The sequence below is a fragment of the Canis aureus genome, chromosome 16, assembly GCF_053574225.1.
Source record: "Canis aureus isolate CA01 chromosome 16, VMU_Caureus_v.1.0, whole genome shotgun sequence".
Taxonomy (NCBI): Eukaryota; Metazoa; Chordata; class Mammalia; order Carnivora; family Canidae; genus Canis; species Canis aureus.
The window spans coordinates 13,943,148-13,963,620 of NC_135626.1; the positions used below are offsets into that span (position 1 = coordinate 13,943,148).

The 20,473-nt window shown below is 41.2% G+C and overlaps 1 protein-coding gene across 1 annotated transcript; it reads left to right on the forward strand.

The window, feature by feature from the left end:
* The first annotated feature begins 17,786 nt into the window (after nucleotides 1-17,786).
* LOC144285250 (olfactory receptor 3A1) lies at nucleotides 17,787-18,746 on the forward strand. The gene has a single exon (XM_077850416.1). The coding sequence runs from the start codon at nucleotides 17,799-17,801 to the stop codon at nucleotides 18,744-18,746; it is 948 nt and encodes a 315-aa protein (XP_077706542.1). The 5' UTR covers nucleotides 17,787-17,798.
* Nucleotides 18,747-20,473: the final 1,727 nt, after the last annotated feature.

Genomic DNA, 20,473 nt, shown 5'->3' on the forward strand with positions numbered 1-20,473 from the left:
TTAAAAATTTGATTAGAGTCTCTGGTTAAGCCTCTGACTCTTGATCTCAGCTCATGTCTTGATCTCAGGGTGTCTGACCCCACGTTGGGCTCTAGGTGCAATCTAAATACAACACAATGAAAATCTTTATTCCACATCAGAGAAAAAGCACAGAGTTTACTTTGAATTAAAAAAATGCACTCTTTTTTCCCTACTGTGTGTATTTATCGATAGATTTTACCCACTAATAAGACCTTGACCCTCCATTTGACTCAATCTTTCGCTAACATGCAGAATCCTGATGAATTCGGCCTGAGATTTAAAGAGAGAACAGCTGGAATGCTACAGTGAGAAGAGTTCACGCTTCTATAAAGGTAGGAAGACGAGGAAAAAAGAAATAAAGAAACAAAAGGCATCCAAGGGGGAGGGGCCCCGTGAGGAGCCGGGCTGAGGCCGGGGCGAGTGTCCCCAGGACAGAAGAGCCCCGTCCGGGAGAAGCAGGAGCTTCACCAATCTTCCCGGGCGGAAAAGCACCTGCAGGGAGTTAGAGCAGGACCCCAGGAGGGCGGGGATGCCCTCAGGCTCCCTGGGACACTAACAGACACCTGCGCCCCGGGGAGAGTGCGCCACACCCCGCGGCCGAGCTCCCTAAAGGGCTGCAGGGCGCACACAGCTGGACCCGGAGCAGCTCGGAGGGGCCCCAGCAGAGGCTCCGTGCAGAAGGGGTTGCGGGGCCGGGAGCGCGAATCCAACAGCGCAGGCCGGGAGCAGAGGGTGCTGGAGACACAGCCCAGGATCCGGCCTCCCCTCGGGACAGGCAGAGGCCGGGAGGGCCCAGGACAGCAAGGACGCTCCTGCCCCGAGCTGAGCAGATCAGCGGCCCCGCCACGGAGCATCCAGGCCCTGCAGACGGAGAGCTCTGGAGTTACTGCAGGGGCTGACTCCAGGGCTCCAGAGCTGGCCCCGCCACTGCGGTTGTTCCTCCTGGGGCCTCACGGGGTAAACAACCCCCACTAATCCCTGCACCAGGCAGGGGGCTGAGCAGCTCCCCCAAGCGCTAACACCTGAAAATCAGCACAGCAGGCCCCTCCCCCAGAAGACCAGCTAGACGGACAAGGGGAAAACAAATTATTGACCAAGCAGCACTGGAAAGTTCCAGGGGAAGTCAAGGGACTTACAGTATACAGAATCAGAAGATACTCTCCCGTGTGTTTTTTGTTTTTTTGATTTCTGTTTGCTTCCCCGCCCCTTTATTTTCCTTTTTTTTTCATCCCTTTTTTTTCTTTTTCTTGCCTTCTTTCTCTCCTCTCTTTTTCTCCTTTTCCCAATACAACTTGTTTTTGGCCACTCTGCACTGAACAAAATGACTAGAAGGAAAACCTCACCTCAAAAGAAAGAATCAGAAACAGTCCTCTCTCCCACAGAGTTACAAAATCTGGATTACAAGTCAATGTCAGAAAGCCAATTCAGAAGCACTATTATAAAGCTACTGGTGGCTCTAGAAAAAAGCATAAAGAACTCAAAAGACTTCATGACTGCAGAATTTAGATCTAATCAGGCAGAAACTAAAAATCAATTGAATGAGAGGCAATCCAAACTAGAAGTCCTAACGACGAGGGTTAACGAGGTGGAAGAACGAGTGAGTGACATAGAAGACAAGTTGATGGCAAAGAGGGAAACTGAGGGAAAAAGAGACAAACAATTAAAAGATCATGAGGATAGATTAAGGGAAATAAGTGACAGGCTGAGGAAGAAAAATCTAAATTTAATTGGGGTTCCCGAGGGTGCCGAAAGGGACAGATGTCCAGAATATGTATTTGAACAAATCCTAGCTGAAAACTTTCCTAATCTGGGAAGGGAAACAGGCATTCAGATCCAGGAAATAGAGATACCCCCCTAAAATCAATAAAAACCATTCAACACCTTGACATTTAATAGTTAAGTTTGCAAATTCCAAAGATAAAGAGAAGATCCTTAAAGCAGCAAGAGACAAGAAATCCCTAACTTTTATGGGGAGGAGTATTAGGTTAACAGCAGACCTCTCCACAGAGACTTGGCAGGCCAGAAAGGGCTGGCAGGATATATTCAGGGTCCTAAATGAGAAAAACATGCAGCCAAGAATACTTTATCCAGCAAGGCTCTCATTCAGAATAGAAGGAGAGATAAAGAGCTTCCAAAACAGGCAGGAACTGAAAGAATATGTGACCTCCAAACCAGCTCTGCAAGAAATTTTAAGGGGGACTCTTAAAATTCCCCTTTAAGAAGAAGTCCAGTGGAACAATCCACAAAAACAGGGAATTGAATAGGTATCATGATGACACTAAACTCATACCTTTCAATAGTAACTCTGAATGTGAACGGGCTTAATGACCCCATCAAAAGGTGCAGGGTTTCAGACTGGATAAGAAAGCAGGACCCATCTATTTGCTGTCTACAAGAGACTCATTTTAGACAGAAGGACACCTACAGCCTGAAAATAAAAGGTTGGAGAACCATTTACCATTCAAATGGTCCTCAAAAGAAAGCAGGGGTAGCCATCCTTATATCAGATAAACTAAAATTTACCCCGAAGACTGTAGTGAAAGATGAAGAGGGACACTATATCATACTTAAAGGATCTATCCAACAAGAGGACTTAACAATCCTCAATATATATGCCCCGAATGTGGGAGCTGCCAAATATATAAATCAATTAATAACCAAAGTTAAGACATACTTAGATAATAATACACTTATACTTGGTGACTTCAATCTAGCGCTTTCTACACTTGATAGGTCTTCTAAACACAACATCTCCAAAGAAATGAGAGCTTTAAATGACACACTGGACCAGATGGATTTCACAGATATCTACAGAACTAAACTTCCAAACGCAACTGAATACACATTCTTCTCAAGTGCACATGGAACTTTCTCCAGAATAGACCACATACTGGGTCACAAATCGGGTCTGAACCGATACCAAAAGATTGGGATCGTCCCCTGCGTATTCTCAGACCATAATGCCTTGAAATTAGAACTACAGCACAACAAGAAGTTTGGAAGGACTTCAAACACGTGGAGGTTAAGGACCATCTTGCTAAAAGATGCAAGGGTGAACCAGGAAATTAAGGAAGAATTAAAAAGATTCATGGAAATGAGAATGAAGATACAACCATTCAAAATCTTTGGGATGCAGGAAAAGCAGTCCTGAGGGGAAATACATCTCAATACAAGCATCCATCCAAAAACTGGAAAGAACTCAAATACAAAAGCTAATCTTACACATAAAGGAGCTAGAGAAAAAACAGCAAATAGATCCTACACCCAGCAGCAGAAGAGAGTTAATTAAGATTCGAGCAGAACTCAACGAAATCGAGACCAGAACTGTGGAACAGATCAACAAAACCAGGAGTTGGTTCTTTGAAAGAATTAATAAGATAGATAAACCATTAGCCAGCCTTATTAAAAAGAAGAGAGAGAAGACTCAATAAAATCATGAATGAGAAAGGAGAGATCACTACCAACACCAAGGAAATACAAACGATTTTAAAAACATATTATGAACAGCTACACACCAACCTAGAAGAAATGGATGCATTTCTTGAGAGCCACAAACTACCAAAACTGGAACTGGAAGAGATAGAAAACCTGAACAGGCCAATAACCAGGGAGGAAATTGAAGCAGTCATCAAAAACTTCCCAAGAAGACACAAAAGTCCAGGGCCAGATGGCTTCCCTGGGGAATTCTATCAAACGTTTAAGAAGAAACCATACCTGTCCTACTAAAGCTGTTTGGAAAGATAGAAAGAGATGGAGTGCTTCCAAATTCGTTTTATGAGGCCAGCATCACCTGAATTCCAAAACCAGACAAAGACCCCACCAAAAAGGAGAATTATAGACCAATATCCCTGATGAACATGGATGCAAAAATTCTCAACAAGATACTAGCCAATAGGACCCAACAGTACATTAAGATTATTCACCATGACCAAGTAGGATTTATCCCTGGGATGCAAGGCTGGTTCAACACTCGTAAAACAATCAATGTGATTCATCATATCAGCAAGAGAAAAAACAAGAACCATATGATCCTCTCACTAGATGCAGAGAAAGCATTTGACAAAATACAGCATCCATTCCTGATCAAAACTCCTCAGAGTTAGGGATAGAGGGAACATTCCTCAACATCTTAAAAGCCATCTACGAAAAGCCCACAGAAAATATCATTCTCAATGGGGAAGCACTGGGAGCCTTTCCCCTAAGATCAGGAACAAGACAGGGATGTTCACTCTCACCACTGCTATTCAACATAGTACTAGAAGTCCTAGCTTCAGCACTCAGACAACAAAAAGCAATAAAAGGCATTCAAATTGGCAAAGAAGAAGTCAAACTCTCCCTCTTCGCTGATGACATGATACTCTACATAGAAAACCCAAAAGCCTCCACCCCAAGATAGCTAGAACTCATACAGCAATTTGGCAGTGTGGCAGGATACAAAATCAATGCCCAGAAGTCAGTGGCATTTCTATACACTAACACTGAGACTGAAGAAAGAAATTAAGGAGTCAATCCCATTCATAATTGCACCCAAAAGCATAAGATACCTAGGAATAACCTAACCAAAGAGGTAAAGGATCTATACCCTAAAAACTACAGAACACTTCTGGAAAGGAAGACACAAAGAGATGGAAAAATATTCCATGCTCATGGATTGGCAGAATTAATATTGTGAAAATGTCAATGTTACCCAGGGCAATTTACACGTTTAATGCAATCCCTATCAAAATACCATGGACTTTCTTCAGAGAGTTAGAACAAATTATTTTAAGATTTGTGTGGAATCAGAAAAGACCCCAAATAGCCAGGGGAATTTTAAAAAAGAAAACCATATCTGGGGGCATCACAATGCCAGATTTCAGGTTGTACTACAAAGCTGTGATCATCAAGACAGTGTGGTACTGGCACAAAGACACATAGATCAATGGAACAGAATAGAGAATCCAGAAGTGGACCCTGAACTTTATGGTCAACTAATATTTGATAAAGGAGGAAAGACTATCCATTGGAAGAAAGACAGTCTCTTCAATAAATGGTGCTGGGAAAATTGGACATCCAAATGCAGAAGAATGAAACTAGACCACTCTCTTTCACCATACACAAAGATAAACTCAAAATGGATGAAAGATCTAAATGGGAGACAACATTCCATCAAAATCCTAGAGGAGAACACAGCCAACACCCTTTTTGAACTCGGCCACAGTAACTTCTTGCAAGATACATCCAGGAAGGCAAAAGAAACAAAAGCAAAAATGAACTATTGGGACTTCATCAAGATAAGAAGCTTTTGCACAGCAAAAGATACAGTCAACAAAACTCAAAGACAACCTACAGAATGGGAGAAGATATTTGCAAATGACGTATCAGATAAAGGGCTAGTTTCCAAGATCTATAAAGAACTTCTTAAACTCAACACCAAAGAAACAAACAATCCAATCATGAAATGGGCAAAAGACATGAACAGAAATCTCACAGAGGAAGACATAGACATGGCCAACATGCACATGAGAAAATGCTCTGCATCACTTGCCATCAGGGAAATACAAATCAAAACCACAATGAGATCCCACCTCACACCAGTGAAAATGGGGAAAATTAACAAGGTAGGAAACCACAAATGTTGGAGAGGATGTGGAGAAAAGGGAACCCTCTTGCACTGTTGGTGGGATTGTGAAATGGTGCAGCCACTCTGGAAAACTGTGTGGAGGTTCCTCAGGGAGTTAAAAATAGATCTGCCCTACGACCCAGCAAATTGCACTGCTGAGGATTTACCCAAAAGATACAGATGCAATGAAACGCTGGGACACCTGCACCCCGATGTTCATAGCAGCAATGTCCACAATAGCCTGTGGAAGGAGCTTCAGTGTCCATTGAAAGATGAATGGATAAAGAAGCTGTGGTCTATGTATACAATGGAATATTACTCAGCCATTAGAAACGACAAATATCCACCATTTGCTTCGATGTGGATAGAACTGGAGGGTATTATACTGAGTGAAATAAGTCAATTGGAGAAGGACAAACATTATATGGTCTTATTCATTTGGGGAATATAAATAATAGTGAAAGGGAATAAAGGGGAAAGGAGAAAAAATAAGTGGGAAATATCAGAAAGGGAGCCAGAACATGGAAGACTCCTAACTCTGGGAAACGAACTAGGAGTGGCGGAAGGGGAGGAGGGCGGGGTTGGGGGTGACTGTTGGCGGGCACTGAGGTGGGCACTTGACAGGATGAGCACTGGGTGTTATTCTGTATGTTGGCAATTGAACACCAATAAAAAATAATTCATTATTAAAGAAAATAAAAATAAAAATTGGATTATTTGTTTTCATATTGTGTTGAATGAGTTCCTTATGTATTTTGGATATTAACTCTTTATCAAATATGTGGCTTGCAACTCTTTTCTCCTATGTCATAGCTTGCCTTTTCAATCTATTAATTGCTTCCTTTGCTGTGCAGATCCTTTTTAGTTTGATTGTAGCTCTCTCAGTTGAGGTCAACATTGGCAAAGATCATGAGGATCTTTAGTGGCCCAAACAGTGGCAGCTAGAGTTATTGGGGTCCTTGATAATAAAGGCTGCTGGTATCCTCCTGTTCTATTTTTCCCATGAGGGGGTAAGCTCTAGCTGAGGGCATCTCTCTTGGCACCAGGTTAGTTGGCAGTCATGGTGGCCACAGAGTTAGGGTCCTGTGATCAACTGCATTTGCTGGGGTGATGCTGGTGCTGGTGTCTGATGTGTGAACATGGGCAGATATCCCATAGAACTAGGGTCTGGGTTTCTGGGGTCACTACAGTGACTCAGACTCTGAGAGGGAAGGGAAATGCTGCAATGGTTAGCCCAGAGATAATAAGAGACAATGGTGGCTAGGGCCTAGGTGGCAGGGTATAGCAGCAGTTTGGCCCTGGTGAAGCTGAGTGAGAACTCTGACTCAGGATCCCAAGGTGCAGAGTACAGAGCAGCAACAGCACAGCCCTGGTGATGGCGGATAAAAGCCCTGACTCGGGTCTTGGGGGGCAAGGCAGAGCTGCCGCAGTGCAGCCTGGTGATGGTGGGTTTCTGCCAAGACTAGAGCTCAGGGGTTGGGACTCAAAGCCACTGCAGCACAACCCCTGTGATGGAATGTCAGAGCCCTGACTCAGGACCTAGGTTGCAGGGTACAGGGTAATGGCAGGACTCTCTGATGATGGCAGATCAAAGCTCCTACTTAGGAGCCAGGATGCAGCCACACAGCAGCACAGCTTGGCTTGGTGGCCTTGGGTCAAGGCTGTGACTTGGGACCCAGTGTGTGTGGTGCAAAGCAGTGGCAGCTCCCATCTTGTAGATGTCAAGGCGCTGTGGTATTCAAGAGCAGAACACAGCAGTGATGGGACCCCTGGAGATGAGTATTGGGACCTCCTATCCTGCCACTTTGCTAATCTCATGGCTTCCTAAAAATTGCTGTGTTTTTTTTTAATGTCCTTAGCCTCTTTTTCTACTGGATTGTTGATTTCTTTATTGATTTATGGGAACTCTTTATGTATTGTGAATATCTTTGGCCATATATTTTACAAATAATTCTACACAGTCTTCCAACTTACCATTTTTCTTTCAGCTTTGTTTTTTTGTTTTTTTCCAACAATGAGAAGTTCAATAGCTTTATGTTTTCAAATAAATCCTTTATAAATAAACTAATAGACAGTACTCTTCAAGTATTATTGTTTTCCCATGATCTCTGAACAACTTCTAGAGCTCTAGTTAAATATCTATTTCATATGTCTTTAGAAAATGTTGCTAAATGTTGAAAAGTCTTAATATTCGTATATTCAATCCTTAAGGCAACCATGCAAGCCTAACACTGGAAGGTCAGCTCCTCATAAGACTACAGGGTCAAGGTCATAATTCTTTGCAGTGAGAATAGCAAATATAATTGGAGAGTAAGATGGTTACAGTGGAGGCAGCAGCTGGAAGTCAATCCTAGTACTTGGACTAGGCTATTGGGTGTGGTGAGAGGCCACTATTACTGAGAATAGGATGCCTAAGGTTCATCCTAGAGCATAATCCATGGCATATTAGAAACAATATTGGTCACAAACAACAGTAAAAACAAGTATATTGTTTGAGAGTAGGGGTTAATTAAACAGGGGTGGAAAAGTCAATCATATAGCATGTTGTTAAGATCATATACCTTGAAATCAGACAAATTCAAGTTTGAGCCCCAACTCCTCAAAGCCCTAAGCCTTAGGCAAATTACTGAGTCAGTCTGAACTTCAATCATTTACCTCTAAAGAGGGAGTAGTAAAGATATCTACTTCTTGGAATTGTTGTAAGGGCTGATTGGGATTTAGTGCATATAAATCTTATGGTGTGGGGTCATATACATGTTATCAATTATGATTATGTTAATAACATTGGGGGTCTCCTACTAGGAACTCTATGTGTGTTATTTAATATGCTCAGCAACCTTTTGAGAGGATGTTACTCTCATTCCACAAATAAGGAAACTGGGGTCCAAAGGGGTTCAGTAGTTGCTAATAGCTGGAAAAGCAGATCTATCTGTCTATATAGTCCAGCATGCTTCCCAAAGAGAGTATGCTATCACATGGGCTTAGGCGTAATTAATGAGGTAGGTATAAGAGTCCAAGGGTTACACTATACAACCTCCTCAATTTCTTCTATCCTCATCTCTATCACTAAATTCTCATCTTCTTAGGGCCTGGCCCAGATAATCTTGGCGGGGGCACCTTTCCAGGGGTCCCCTGGTCCCTCCCAGCACAGCATATCACAGTGTTTCAACCACCTCTCTGAGGATCGTTTTGGGATTCCCAAAACACAGTGCCTGTGGCTCTTACTAACAAGGCCCTGGAGGGGACATACTTTGTTCCTGGGAATTCATTAAGAATTTCAAGTTGGAAAGGACATCTCCAGTTTTTGCCTCTTCTTTTGGGTTTCTTTCTCATTCCCAGATCCAAGGCAGGTTTTCTTCTCATCCCCAGTCAGCTTGTCTCTAGGAGTCAGCTTGTCTCTACCCTCAAGTCTCATTTGGACCAGACATCTGAGAGAGCAAACCCTCGACTGGAGACCCAGACACAGTGGCTGACTCCATGTCTAGTTCCCTGGACAAGCTTGGGAAAACAAAGATCTCCCCTATGTCCCCTTCTGTTAAATGGAGTTATTGGGACAACTGCCCCCATTTATTCCCATAGATCAACATGGGGGATGGAGATAAAGATGTTTGGAGAAATTGTAAATCATCAGAGAGGTATGAGGCACCACTGTTTCAGTACTACTCTATTTATTAGGACGTGTATTATTTAGTTAGCTCTTCCCATCTCCTCCTCCTCCTTCCCTACTCTTGGGCAATTTTAAGCACACAAGAGGATTACCCTGTGGTGAAGTCCCATGACAGAGATGGCCTCCACCTCTTTTTATCTCATTTCCATATATCCATCCCCCTTTTGGACTCCCTGGAGTAGCTGACTGAGTTTGTGCAGATTCTCACCTCCCTTACATCCTTTCCAAGCAACCTCGCTGGCCTCCATGTGGTAACAGGTGAGTTTTCTCATGGTCCTCCCTCTGCTCTTGTGTAAAATGGAAGGAAAATTATCTGTTGCAGAGTAAGTCAAGCCTTCTGGTTTTACAGGTGCAGCAACTAAAGTCTCAAAAGCAAAAATAAAGACATGCTCAGGATGACATATCAGGTGAGTGGAAGAGCTGGGACTATTACCCAGAGATTGAGTCCCCTTCTAGGCATCTTTACCAATTCCCTCTTTTCTAGATGAAGCTTTTTTTTTTTTTCTAGATGAAGCTTTTCTTCTGACTATTAGGGGTAAGTGGGATGAGATTTAGTCTTCAACTTCTCTGCCAAGAACACAGTCTTTGCTGGGCAACCTTACCAATTCAATGAGACCAACATGTACATGGAGGACCTACTGGAACTTCAGAGCAGGGAAATCTCACAGAATGAGGGAAGCCTGGGCCTTATGTGGACTCACAGAGTGGTGAACTAGAAGGGCTTCCTCATCAATTATCACTCTTGTTTCATTAGCCACAGATATCCTAGACCAATAGTCTGATGAACAACCCAGAATTTAGGAGATTTTATATAAATTTCACCCCTTGTTGATCGATGGAAACTAGTAGGGGAGCATATTATTCTGGTTGATGACTTCCTCGCTTTGATGAATATTTCTTCCAATTGTAGAAAATATGTGGGAAGTTTACATAAAAAGCTATGTGTCAGTATGTAGATCACTACATGTGCTGCATGCCCCATCTAGATAAGTGGAGAAATCATCCCTACAACTGTCACTTGTGGCTTTCATTTGACTCTACCTTGTCCAAATAATACCAAACCTTCAAAGTCTAGAACAAATTCCCGCTAGCCCAGAAACAATTTCTTCACTACTATAGCCCACAATGATGCCCCCTTTGTCAGAAAACCTATTTGTCCAATGAGTGTCATATTCATTCATTTATGAAGTGGTGCATAATTAAAATGAGTTTATCCATATAGTTCCTAAATTCAGACATGAATCTTATGCTTAAATTGGACTGGGAGAATTACACTAAATCACTAAATGATTGTGCTAGAAGGTACAGAGGTGAGTGCCATGTAGAATACAACTGAAGTGTGGTGGGAATATTCAAGATACAAATATCACTTGCAAATGGGCACACATCAGGAAGGTAATTCTGGAATAGGTAGTATTTGAGCTGAGTCATGAAGACTTTGACCATGTGGCAACAGAAGAAGGATATTCTACATAGAGAAAATAGCAAAAGCAAAGGTGGGGATGTAGGAAGTCAGAGTTTGCAATCTGATGACATGGGCTAAAATAAAAACGGGAAATTGGGAGCAACTGCTGACTGTGAGTGTGATCCAGCAAGGCATTTGTTTGAACTTGAGCAACTGGAGCCTGCAAGGCAAGACTTTGTGATCTGTAAGGCATAGCTCTCCAGTGGGGGTGGGGGTGGGTCTTTGAGTCATAAGCCTGGGTCCAAAATAGACTCAGAGAGAATTTCAGAAGTACATGGCTTCAGGATCCTTCAGATGCCTTGGGTTACCTTGAGTGGTGATATGTGTAAAGGCTAAGAGCAGGGACTCTGGAGTCAGATGACCTGAATTAAAATCCTGCCTCTGCCCCTTGCTTTACATAATTCATGCTTTTTCTGGAATATCAGGATTATAAATGGTATCCACCGTATAGTGGAGGTTGTGAAGAATAAAGGAGCTCACACACATAAAGCACTTAGAGCTGTGCACAATGCCTCACCCGGGGTAAGTCTCCTAACAGCTGTTGGCTGGGATTGTTGTCAGGGACTTCTCTGAGGAAACTCTGCCAGTATCAGAGATGCTGAGACAACCTCAACTGTACAATATCATAAGGGAAGGGATTTCCGGTTTCTCTTTTGTGCAGTTAGTTTATTGCAATGTGGGATTTAATAGGTATTCCATGCTCATGCCAAGGAGGTGGTACTTCATAAAATATTATGAAAATAATCTGCATTCATTGTAGACAAACCAGAAAGCAGAGAAAAGTAGAAGAAAGAGAATATAAACCATTCAAATTATTACTCAAACAACTAATAAAGTTTAGTATTTCTTTCCAGTCTTGTTTCTGTGTATCAGTGCAGGAGTGGGTGTATTTCTGTTAATATTGAAATAATACCATATTATACAGGTTTGTGTCCTGCTTTAGTCACTTAACATTATATCATAAGAATTTCAATTTTTCATTGTTTTTTTGCATTATGTTTTCTACCAGTATAGACTGATGGTATGTAAGAAATGTATAGATTCTTGTATATTTGATATTTGCTGCTTTTTTCTAATTATTCTTCTTTTTTTTTTAATGGACATTCAAAAAAACTTGCTTTCGCTTCCTTTCCAATATATATGTAGTCTTGATTTTTCTATTTCTTGACATTCATTTCATAATGATTCTAGGACAATGATAAAAATAGATGTAATGTTAGATATCCCTCTCTTGCTCCTGTTTGTTATTCTCCATTAGAAATTATCCTGTAGGGGATCCCTGGGTGGCGCAGCGGTTTGGCGCCTGCCTTTGGCCCAGGGCGCGATCCTGGAGACCCGGGATCGAATCCCACGTCGAGCTCCCAGCATGGAGCCTGCTTCTCCCTCTGCCTGTGTCTCTGCCTCTCTCTCTCTCTCTCTGTGTGACTATCATAAATCAATAAAAATTTATAAAAAAAAAAAGAAATTATCCTGTATTATCCCTCTATTCCTAGATGACTACAGCTGGGTGTTTTTTTGTTTGTATTTATTTATTTATTTATTTATTTATTTATTTATTTATTATTTATTTATTTATAAAGATTTTATTTATTTATTCTTGATAGGCATAGAGAGAGAGGGGCAGAGACATAGGCAGAGGGAGAAGCAGGCTCCATGCCAGGAGCCCGATGCGGGACTCGATCCCAGGACTCCAGGATCTCGCCCTGGGTCAAAGGCAGGCGCTAAACCACTGAGCCACCCAGGGATCCCCTTTCTTTATTTTTTTTAAAGATTTTATTTATTTATTCATGAGAGACAGAGAGAGAGAGAGAGAGAGAGAGAGAGAGAGAGGCAGAGACACAGGCTGAGGGAGCCTGATGTGGGACTCGATCCCGGGTATCCAGGGTCACGCCCTGGGCTGAAGGCGGCGCTAAACTGCTGAGCCACTGGGGCTGCCCTGTTTTTTCTTTTAAATCTAGAATGGATTGTAAAACCTGTAAAAAGTACCTTTTAGGCAATTGATCTGATATATTATATACATATATTTACTTATGTTAAATCATCTTCAGTTTTTGTAAGATCTCTTTAAATCATGATAGATTAATTCTTTTAAATATTCTGATATTTAAAATTTTCCCTGTACTTGGGATCCCTGGGTGGCGCAGCGGTTTAGCGCCTGCCTTTGGCCCAGGGCACGATCCTGGAGACCTGGGATCGAATCCCACGTCGGGCTCCCAGTGCATGGAGCCTGCTCCTCCCTCTGCCTGTGTCTCTGCCTCTCTCTCTCTCTCTCTCTCTCTCTCTGTGTGACTATCATAAATAAATAAAAATTTAAAAAAATTCCCTGTACTTGTATTTGGCATTTTGTTTCTATAGTGATAACTAAAGTTGCTCTCTAGTGATATTTCATATGTTTCTTCCAAAAATGTTATATTTTTAGTTTCAAATGTATGCCTACTTCATAAAAAGTCTATAGGATCTAGAAAGCATGATGCTAAACAAAATAAGTTAGACAAAAACCATATGATTTAATTTATATGTGGAATCTAAAAATTAAGACAAAACAAAGCAGAAACAGACCCATAAACACAGAGAAGAAACTGGTGGCTACCAGAGGGGAAGGAGATTAGGGAATGGGCAGAGTGGATGAAGGGGAGTGAGAGGTACAGACTTCCAGTTATGGGATGAATAAGTCCCAAGGGTGAAAGGCACAGCACAGGAAATATAGTCAATAGTGTTGTACAGCATCATATGGTGACAGATGGCAGCTGCACTTGTGGTGACCAGAGCATAACCTATAGACTTGTCCAATCACCAGGGTGTACACCTGGAACTTATGTAACATAGTATGTTGACTATAATTTTTTAAAAAAGGTTTTGGAGAGCTTAAATTTTTTTCTGGTGCTGCAAGGAAGTTTATACAGAATGAGAATATTCTATTCATTGAAGTTAAGTCAAACTTACCTCAACAGTTTTATGAGGCTTGAGATTGCTATTAGGGTAATTATTTCTTTGACAATCTTTTTACTTTCTTCTGGTTTACTTGGGAATTGAGACTGTTCTTGAATATATTTTAATTTATATTTTCCTATAATTGTATCTATTTTATTGAAATGTTCCATTTAAATAATATAGAGTTACAGGGAGTATTATCTTAAAATTTAATTTTTTCCTTGTTGGGGGCACCTGGGTGTGGCTCAGCGGTTGAGTGTCTGCCTTTGGCTCAGGTCGTGATCCTCGTGTCCTAGGATTGTGTCCGCATCAGGCTCCCTATAGGGGGAGAGCTTGCATGGGGGAGGAGTAGAAGGCAAGGGAAAGACAAATTTAAACAGGCTCAGGTCAGAGTCCCAGGGTCCTGGGATCAAGCCCTACATTGGGCTTTCGGCTCAGTGGGGAATCTGCTGCTCCCTCTCTCTCTGCCTACCACTCTCCCTTCTTATGCTCTCTCTCCTTCTCTGTCAAATAAATAAAATCTTTTTTTAAAAAGTAAAAAATAAAATAAAAAATAAATAAACAGACTCTATGCTGAGCATGGAGCCCAACGTGGGGCTCAAACTCATGACCCTGAGATCACGACCTGAACCAAACCAAGAGTCAGATGCTTAACCAACTGCACCACCTAGGTACCTCTAGACCTTTTCTAATTCTTAATTGTATTCATCCATTTTGTTTTTGTTTATTCTTGCCCAGATGACAGTCTACTTGATTTATATAAATAGATTTATATTTCTTTATTTATTTTTTTATATTTCTTTATTAATTTTTAATTGAGTATATTTGATATACAATGTGACATTAGTTTCAGGTGTACAACTTAGGAATTTGACAAGTTTATACATGATGCAATGTTTAACAGAATTGTAGCTACCATCTGTCTCCTTACATTGCTACTACAGTATCACTGACTATATTCCTTATACTGTGTATTTTATTCCCATAACTTATTCTTTCCATAACTAGAACATTTATATCATATGTGTGAGAGTGTGCGTGTGTGAGAGTGTGCTCTTTCCCTTCTCTTTAAAGCAAACCAAAGACCACTATATTCATTCTACCAGTTGTGTTTTACATTTAATAATATGGTTTTGATATCTGTCAAATCAGCACAGCAGAACCGTTCCCTACAGCTGCATCGTATTTTTTTTAGATATGTATTTATTTATTCAAGAGAGACAGAGAGAGAGGCAGAGACATAGGCAGATGGAGGAGAAGCAGGCTCCACGCAGGGAGCCCAATGCAGAACTCGAACCCAGAACATTGAGATCATGTCCTGAGCCGAAGGCAGATGCTCAACCAGGTGAGCCAGCCAGGCATCCCTGCATCGTATTCTTTTGTAAGGATCAAATTAGTTTACTCAGCCCTCTCGTGGTGAACACAAGATTGAAATATTTTCAATTATTTGATCTTACAAACCATGCTGCAACAAATAACCTTACACATATGTCACTTCTTATATGTGACCATATATCTGTTGGTTAAATTCCCAGAAGTGGAATTTCCAGGTAAAAGGAAAACGCATTTGTAATTTCGAAAGATATTGCCAAATTGCCTTTTTTTCAGACTTTTCATTTGTGCCTTACAACTATCCTACAAATTCCCCTTGTAGCCAAACCTAACCTGCAACTACACAAAGAATGAGATTTGGGGAAATGTAGTTAATAGCTTAGCTAATTTGCCTGAATTTTTGAATTTTATTAGAATTATTAATTTTGGTTATTTAAAAATTTTTTTCTATAATTTGAGTTACCTTACACTACTAAAATTCTTCAATTTTTTCCCTAAAACTTCCCGATTTAATTTTTATATCTAAATTTTTGAACTGTTTAGAATTTATTTTTACAAAGTATATGAGGTATGTGTGCAACTTAAGTTTTTTCCAGATAGCTGTGCTATTGCCCTGATAGCACTTCTTGGATAGTACATTTTCCCATTCATTTAAGATGCCACTTATATATATTTTTTAAAGATTTATTTATTTATGATAGACAGAGAGAGAGAGAGAGAGGCAGAGGGAGGGAGAAGCAGGCTCCATGCCGGGAGCCCGATGCGGGACTCGATCCCGGGGCTCCAGGATCGCGCCCTGGGCCAAAGGCAGGCGCCAAACCGCAGAGCCACCCAGGGATCCCAATGCCACTTATATTATGTACTAAATTCCTGTATTACATTAATGATGGACATTTCATTTTTTTAAAGCTCATAAAATGTTGTTTTATTTTATATTTTTCAGCTTTACATTTTTTATATTTTTTATTTTTTTGTATATTTCTATTGGAGTTCGATTTGCCAACATATAGTATAACACCCAGTGCTCATCCGGTCAAGTGCCCCCTTCAGTGCCTGTCACCCAGTCTCCCCATCCTCCTGCCCACCTCTCCTTCCAGTACCCCTTGTTCGTTTCCCAGAGTTAGGAGTCGCTCATGTTTTGTTAAAGTGTAAGTGGCAAATAAAATTATAATATATTTAAATTATACAATACGATGGTTTGATACATGTTTACATTGTGAAAGGATTCTGACAATCAAGTTAACCATCCATCAACTCACATATTTACCTTTTCTTTTGTGTGACAACATGTAAGTTCTACTCTCTCAGAAAATTTCAATTATACAGTACAGTGTTAACAATCGTAATCACCATATTATACTTTAGATCCTCAAATTATTATCCTTATGGCAGAAAGTTTGTACCCCTTAACAAATGTCTCCCCATTTCTTATAGTTCATGTTTTAATTTCCTGATCTTTTTTTAGTAATATTTTCATGTAGGATTTTTTAAAAAGATTTTATTTATTTATGAGAGATACAGAGCGAGAGAGAGGCAGAGACACAGGCAGAGGAGAAGCAGGCTCCACGCAGGGAGCCTGACTTGGAACTCGATCCCAGGTCTCCAGGATCACACCCTGGGCTAAAGGTGGCGCTAAACTGCTGAGCCACCCAGGCTTTCCTTAATTTCCTGATCTGTTTATTTAATCACTTAATTTATTTTTTGTTTTTAACATATTTATTTAGGGCTATAATTTTGCTTATGAACACTGATTTAGTGATAATCCACATGTTCTAGTGTGTGCTGGTCACTACCCCCTTTTCACCTCTCCCTGATGTTCTTTAGTTTTAGTTTTGATTCCCTTTGATCCAATGGTTTCTTACAGATTATTTAAGACATTCAGATTTATTTTTTAAAGTCATTTTTCCTTAAATTGGATTGTGATTAAATATTATTACCTGTATTCTTTATTCTTTTGGAATTTTCTGAATTTCAGGTTTATACATGCTTTTTAAAATTTTATTATTTTCTTATTTATTCATGAGAGACAGAGAGAGGCAGAGACATAGGCAGAGGGAGAAGTTCCCTGTAGGGAGCCTGCTGCAAGACTCAATCTCAGGAACCTTGGATCACGACCTGAGCCAAAGGCAGACACTCAACCACTAAGCCACCCAGGCGCCCTCCAAAATTTATTTTTTAAATAAATAAATTGAGCAGGGGAAAGGGCAAAAGGAGGGGGAGAGAGAATCTCGAGCAGACTCCCTGCTGAGCATAGAGCCCAATGCAGGGCTCAATCTCGTCCCCCTAGACCATGACCTGAACTGAAATCCAGACTCAGATGCTTAACTGCCTGAGCCACTCAGGCGTCCCAACATGGGGGGATGAATGTTTCGTGGGCATTTCAGAAAGGCATATATACCATTTAGTTCTACCTCTTGAATAATTAAATTGAGAGCTTTTTTTTTCTGTAAAAGTAATTCTATTGTGGACTTAAAGTCACTATCATGCTCCCTGTCTACCACATTTAGTTTACATTATACTGTAGGTATCTATGGGGATAACTCCTTTCCTGGAGCAAGTCCTCTATCTAAATTCTTTTAGGCATATGTTGGGAAGGCAAAGGTTCTTCCTGAGACTTCAAATTGTTGTTGTTGTTGTTTTAAGTAATCAGCCTGAAATAATCCACATGGCATTTGGGATGACAAATTTTGCTCCCTTAGAGAGTCTATTTCTTCTTTTTTGAATAAATATATTGGGAGGAATGATTCTTTATCTCCTTGGATGTTTCCTTGCAGGAACTAATGCAGTCAAAATTTGGGGCCAATAGCACAGCCATTACTGAGTTCATCCTGCTGGGCTTGGTGGAGACACCAGGGCTACAACCAGTTGTCTTTGTAGTCTTCCTCTTTGCCTACCTGGTCACAGTCGGAGGCAACCTCAGCATCCTGGCTGCCATCTTGGTGGAACCCAAACTCCACACACCCATGTACTTCTTCCTGGGGAACCTGTCAGTGCTGGATGTTGGGTGCATCACTGTCACTGTTCCCTCAATGTTGGCTCGCCTCTTGTCCCACAAACGTACAGTTCCCTACAGAGCCTGCCTCACACAACTCTTCTTCTTCCATCTCTTGGTTGGGGTGGACTGCTTCCTGTTGACAGCCATGGCCTATGACCGATTCCTGGCCATCTGCCGGCCCCTCACCTACAGCACCCAGATGAGCCAGACAGTCCAGAGAATATTGGTAGTTGTGTCCTGGGCTTTAGCCTTCACCAATGCACTGACCCACACAGTAGCCATAGCCACACTCAACTTTTGTGGACCTAATGTGATCAACCACTTCTACTGCGACCTCCCACAGCTCTTCCAGCTCTCCTGCTCCAGCACTCAGCTCAATGAGCTGCTGCTCTTTGCTGTGGGTTTCATAATGGCAGGTACCCCCTTGGCTCTCATCATCACTTCCTATGCACATGTGGCAGCTGCAGTCCTAAGAATCCGCTCTGCTGAGGGCAGGAAGAAAGCTTTCTCTACATGTGGCTCTCATCTCACTGTGGTAGCCATATTCTATGGTTCAGGTATATTTAATTACATGCGACTGGGTACAGCCAAGCATTCAGACAAGGATAAAGGGGTTGGGGTCTTCAACACTGTCATCAACCCCATGCTGAATCCAATCATTTACAGCCTCAGGAACCTTGATGTACAGGGTGCCCTCTGGCGGGTGCTCAGGGGAAGGCAGTCACTGGCTTGACAAGGTCTTGAGGTCTGCAATGTCACTCCCTCCTTTTCTCTTTCTGAACTAAAAGAGAAATACTCTAAAGCCAGTATCTAAGACAAATTGGTCCATAATTACTTCTGTCTCCCTGCAGAGAGGATTTTATGTTAAGGATAATAGTTACTGTTTCCCAAAGAAGCCATGCTCAATTTACAGGCAATAGGTGTGTATGCTCTACTAAGACCAGCCCCTTTGACAAATTACAGCTTCAGTCACTGTGTGCTCCCTTTTTGAATAGAAGTGAAACCTCAGAGCCTTGACTGTTGCAGGTTCATATCCCACAAAGAATCACTCTTTGGTTGGTTATAGCCAAAAATATCCAAAGCCCTCCCCGCCACACCCACACTCACTTATAGGTCATGTGATTCCCTCAAGTTCAGGTATGGATGGTGTGGTTATAGAACCTAGCCCTAGATATCAAAATCATTTTATTTCTCCCACTGGGTTTCTACAAAGCAGAAAAAGCACCTCGATCTTTTTGTATTATACAAAGATAGCATGGATATAGGGGACAGAGAGGAGGTTGTATTGGGTATGTATTCTCTAGTAAGTCTGGAGAGCATGATCCCTGTGTGCAAAATTTTTAAACTCCATTAACATATATGATAAATCATATGTTATAAAATGAATGTTCCTCATCTATCTTTTCTGATATACTTCAAGTCTTTTGAAAAGATAATCTTTTGTAATGTAAATATCATTTAAACATGAAAAACCCCAAACTACACAATATGAACTTCCTCCCTAAATCCTCACTCTCAGTTCCCAAACCTTCCAGCTGAAATAATCCATATCTATAAATAAAGCGATATGACAATGTCTCCCCTAAAATTTCCCTTCTCAGTAGGAGAGTGGTCTCTAACCTCGCTCATCTTGCATAGTGCTTCCCAGGTTTTTGTCTAGTCCATATTTGGCTGTATTTTCCTTTTTGCCTCCCTTTGAGATGAATTGCCCATTCTGAGTATCTCTATCGTGCTACTGATGTTTCCCTAATCATTTCTCTAAAACTTCCTTTTGACCTACTGAAGCATGGCTTCTCCGTGAGTTTTTATGGTGGTGAAAGAATTGAAAGGTAGGGTGAGATGGAGATGAAGAGAAAGGGCATGAGGAAGAGAAGCAGAACAAGACTGGAGGTGGAGAGTTTGTGGGAAAATGAAGAAGATGAGAAATGGGGATAAATAGGACAGAATTGCAAGCAAATGGGCTGAGAAGGAAGGATCCAGACCCTGGATGGGACTTGATGGGATACAGAGAAAGTGGAGATGAGAAAGATAGAGAAATAGGAAAAGATACCTTGAGACGGTTAAAAGGTCAGAGGAAGGAAGAAGGGCAATAAAATTAGTGAACCAGGGATGAAAGATGTGGGCTTCTGTACAGGGCTGCTTCCTGTCCTATACATCCAGCAATAACCCATTTATATGACCCTAATACCATCATTGTAGCCTATTCTCTCTACCAAGAATAAAAAAGTTTTTAAGCTTCACTGAAAATGCTAAAAACTATTCAGGGGAATCATTTTCTGTTTTCTTGAACAGAGGGTATTCCTAGAATGTTAAGGGAGCTTACCAGATGGCAAAAGGCAGTGCTGGGTATTTTATCCACTTGCATCTTTAAAATGTCATCAGAATCTGTGACTAACCATCCACCTTATCAACTTACTCTCTGTTTTTTGGGTAATGTCTGCCAAGACTATCAAAAGACAG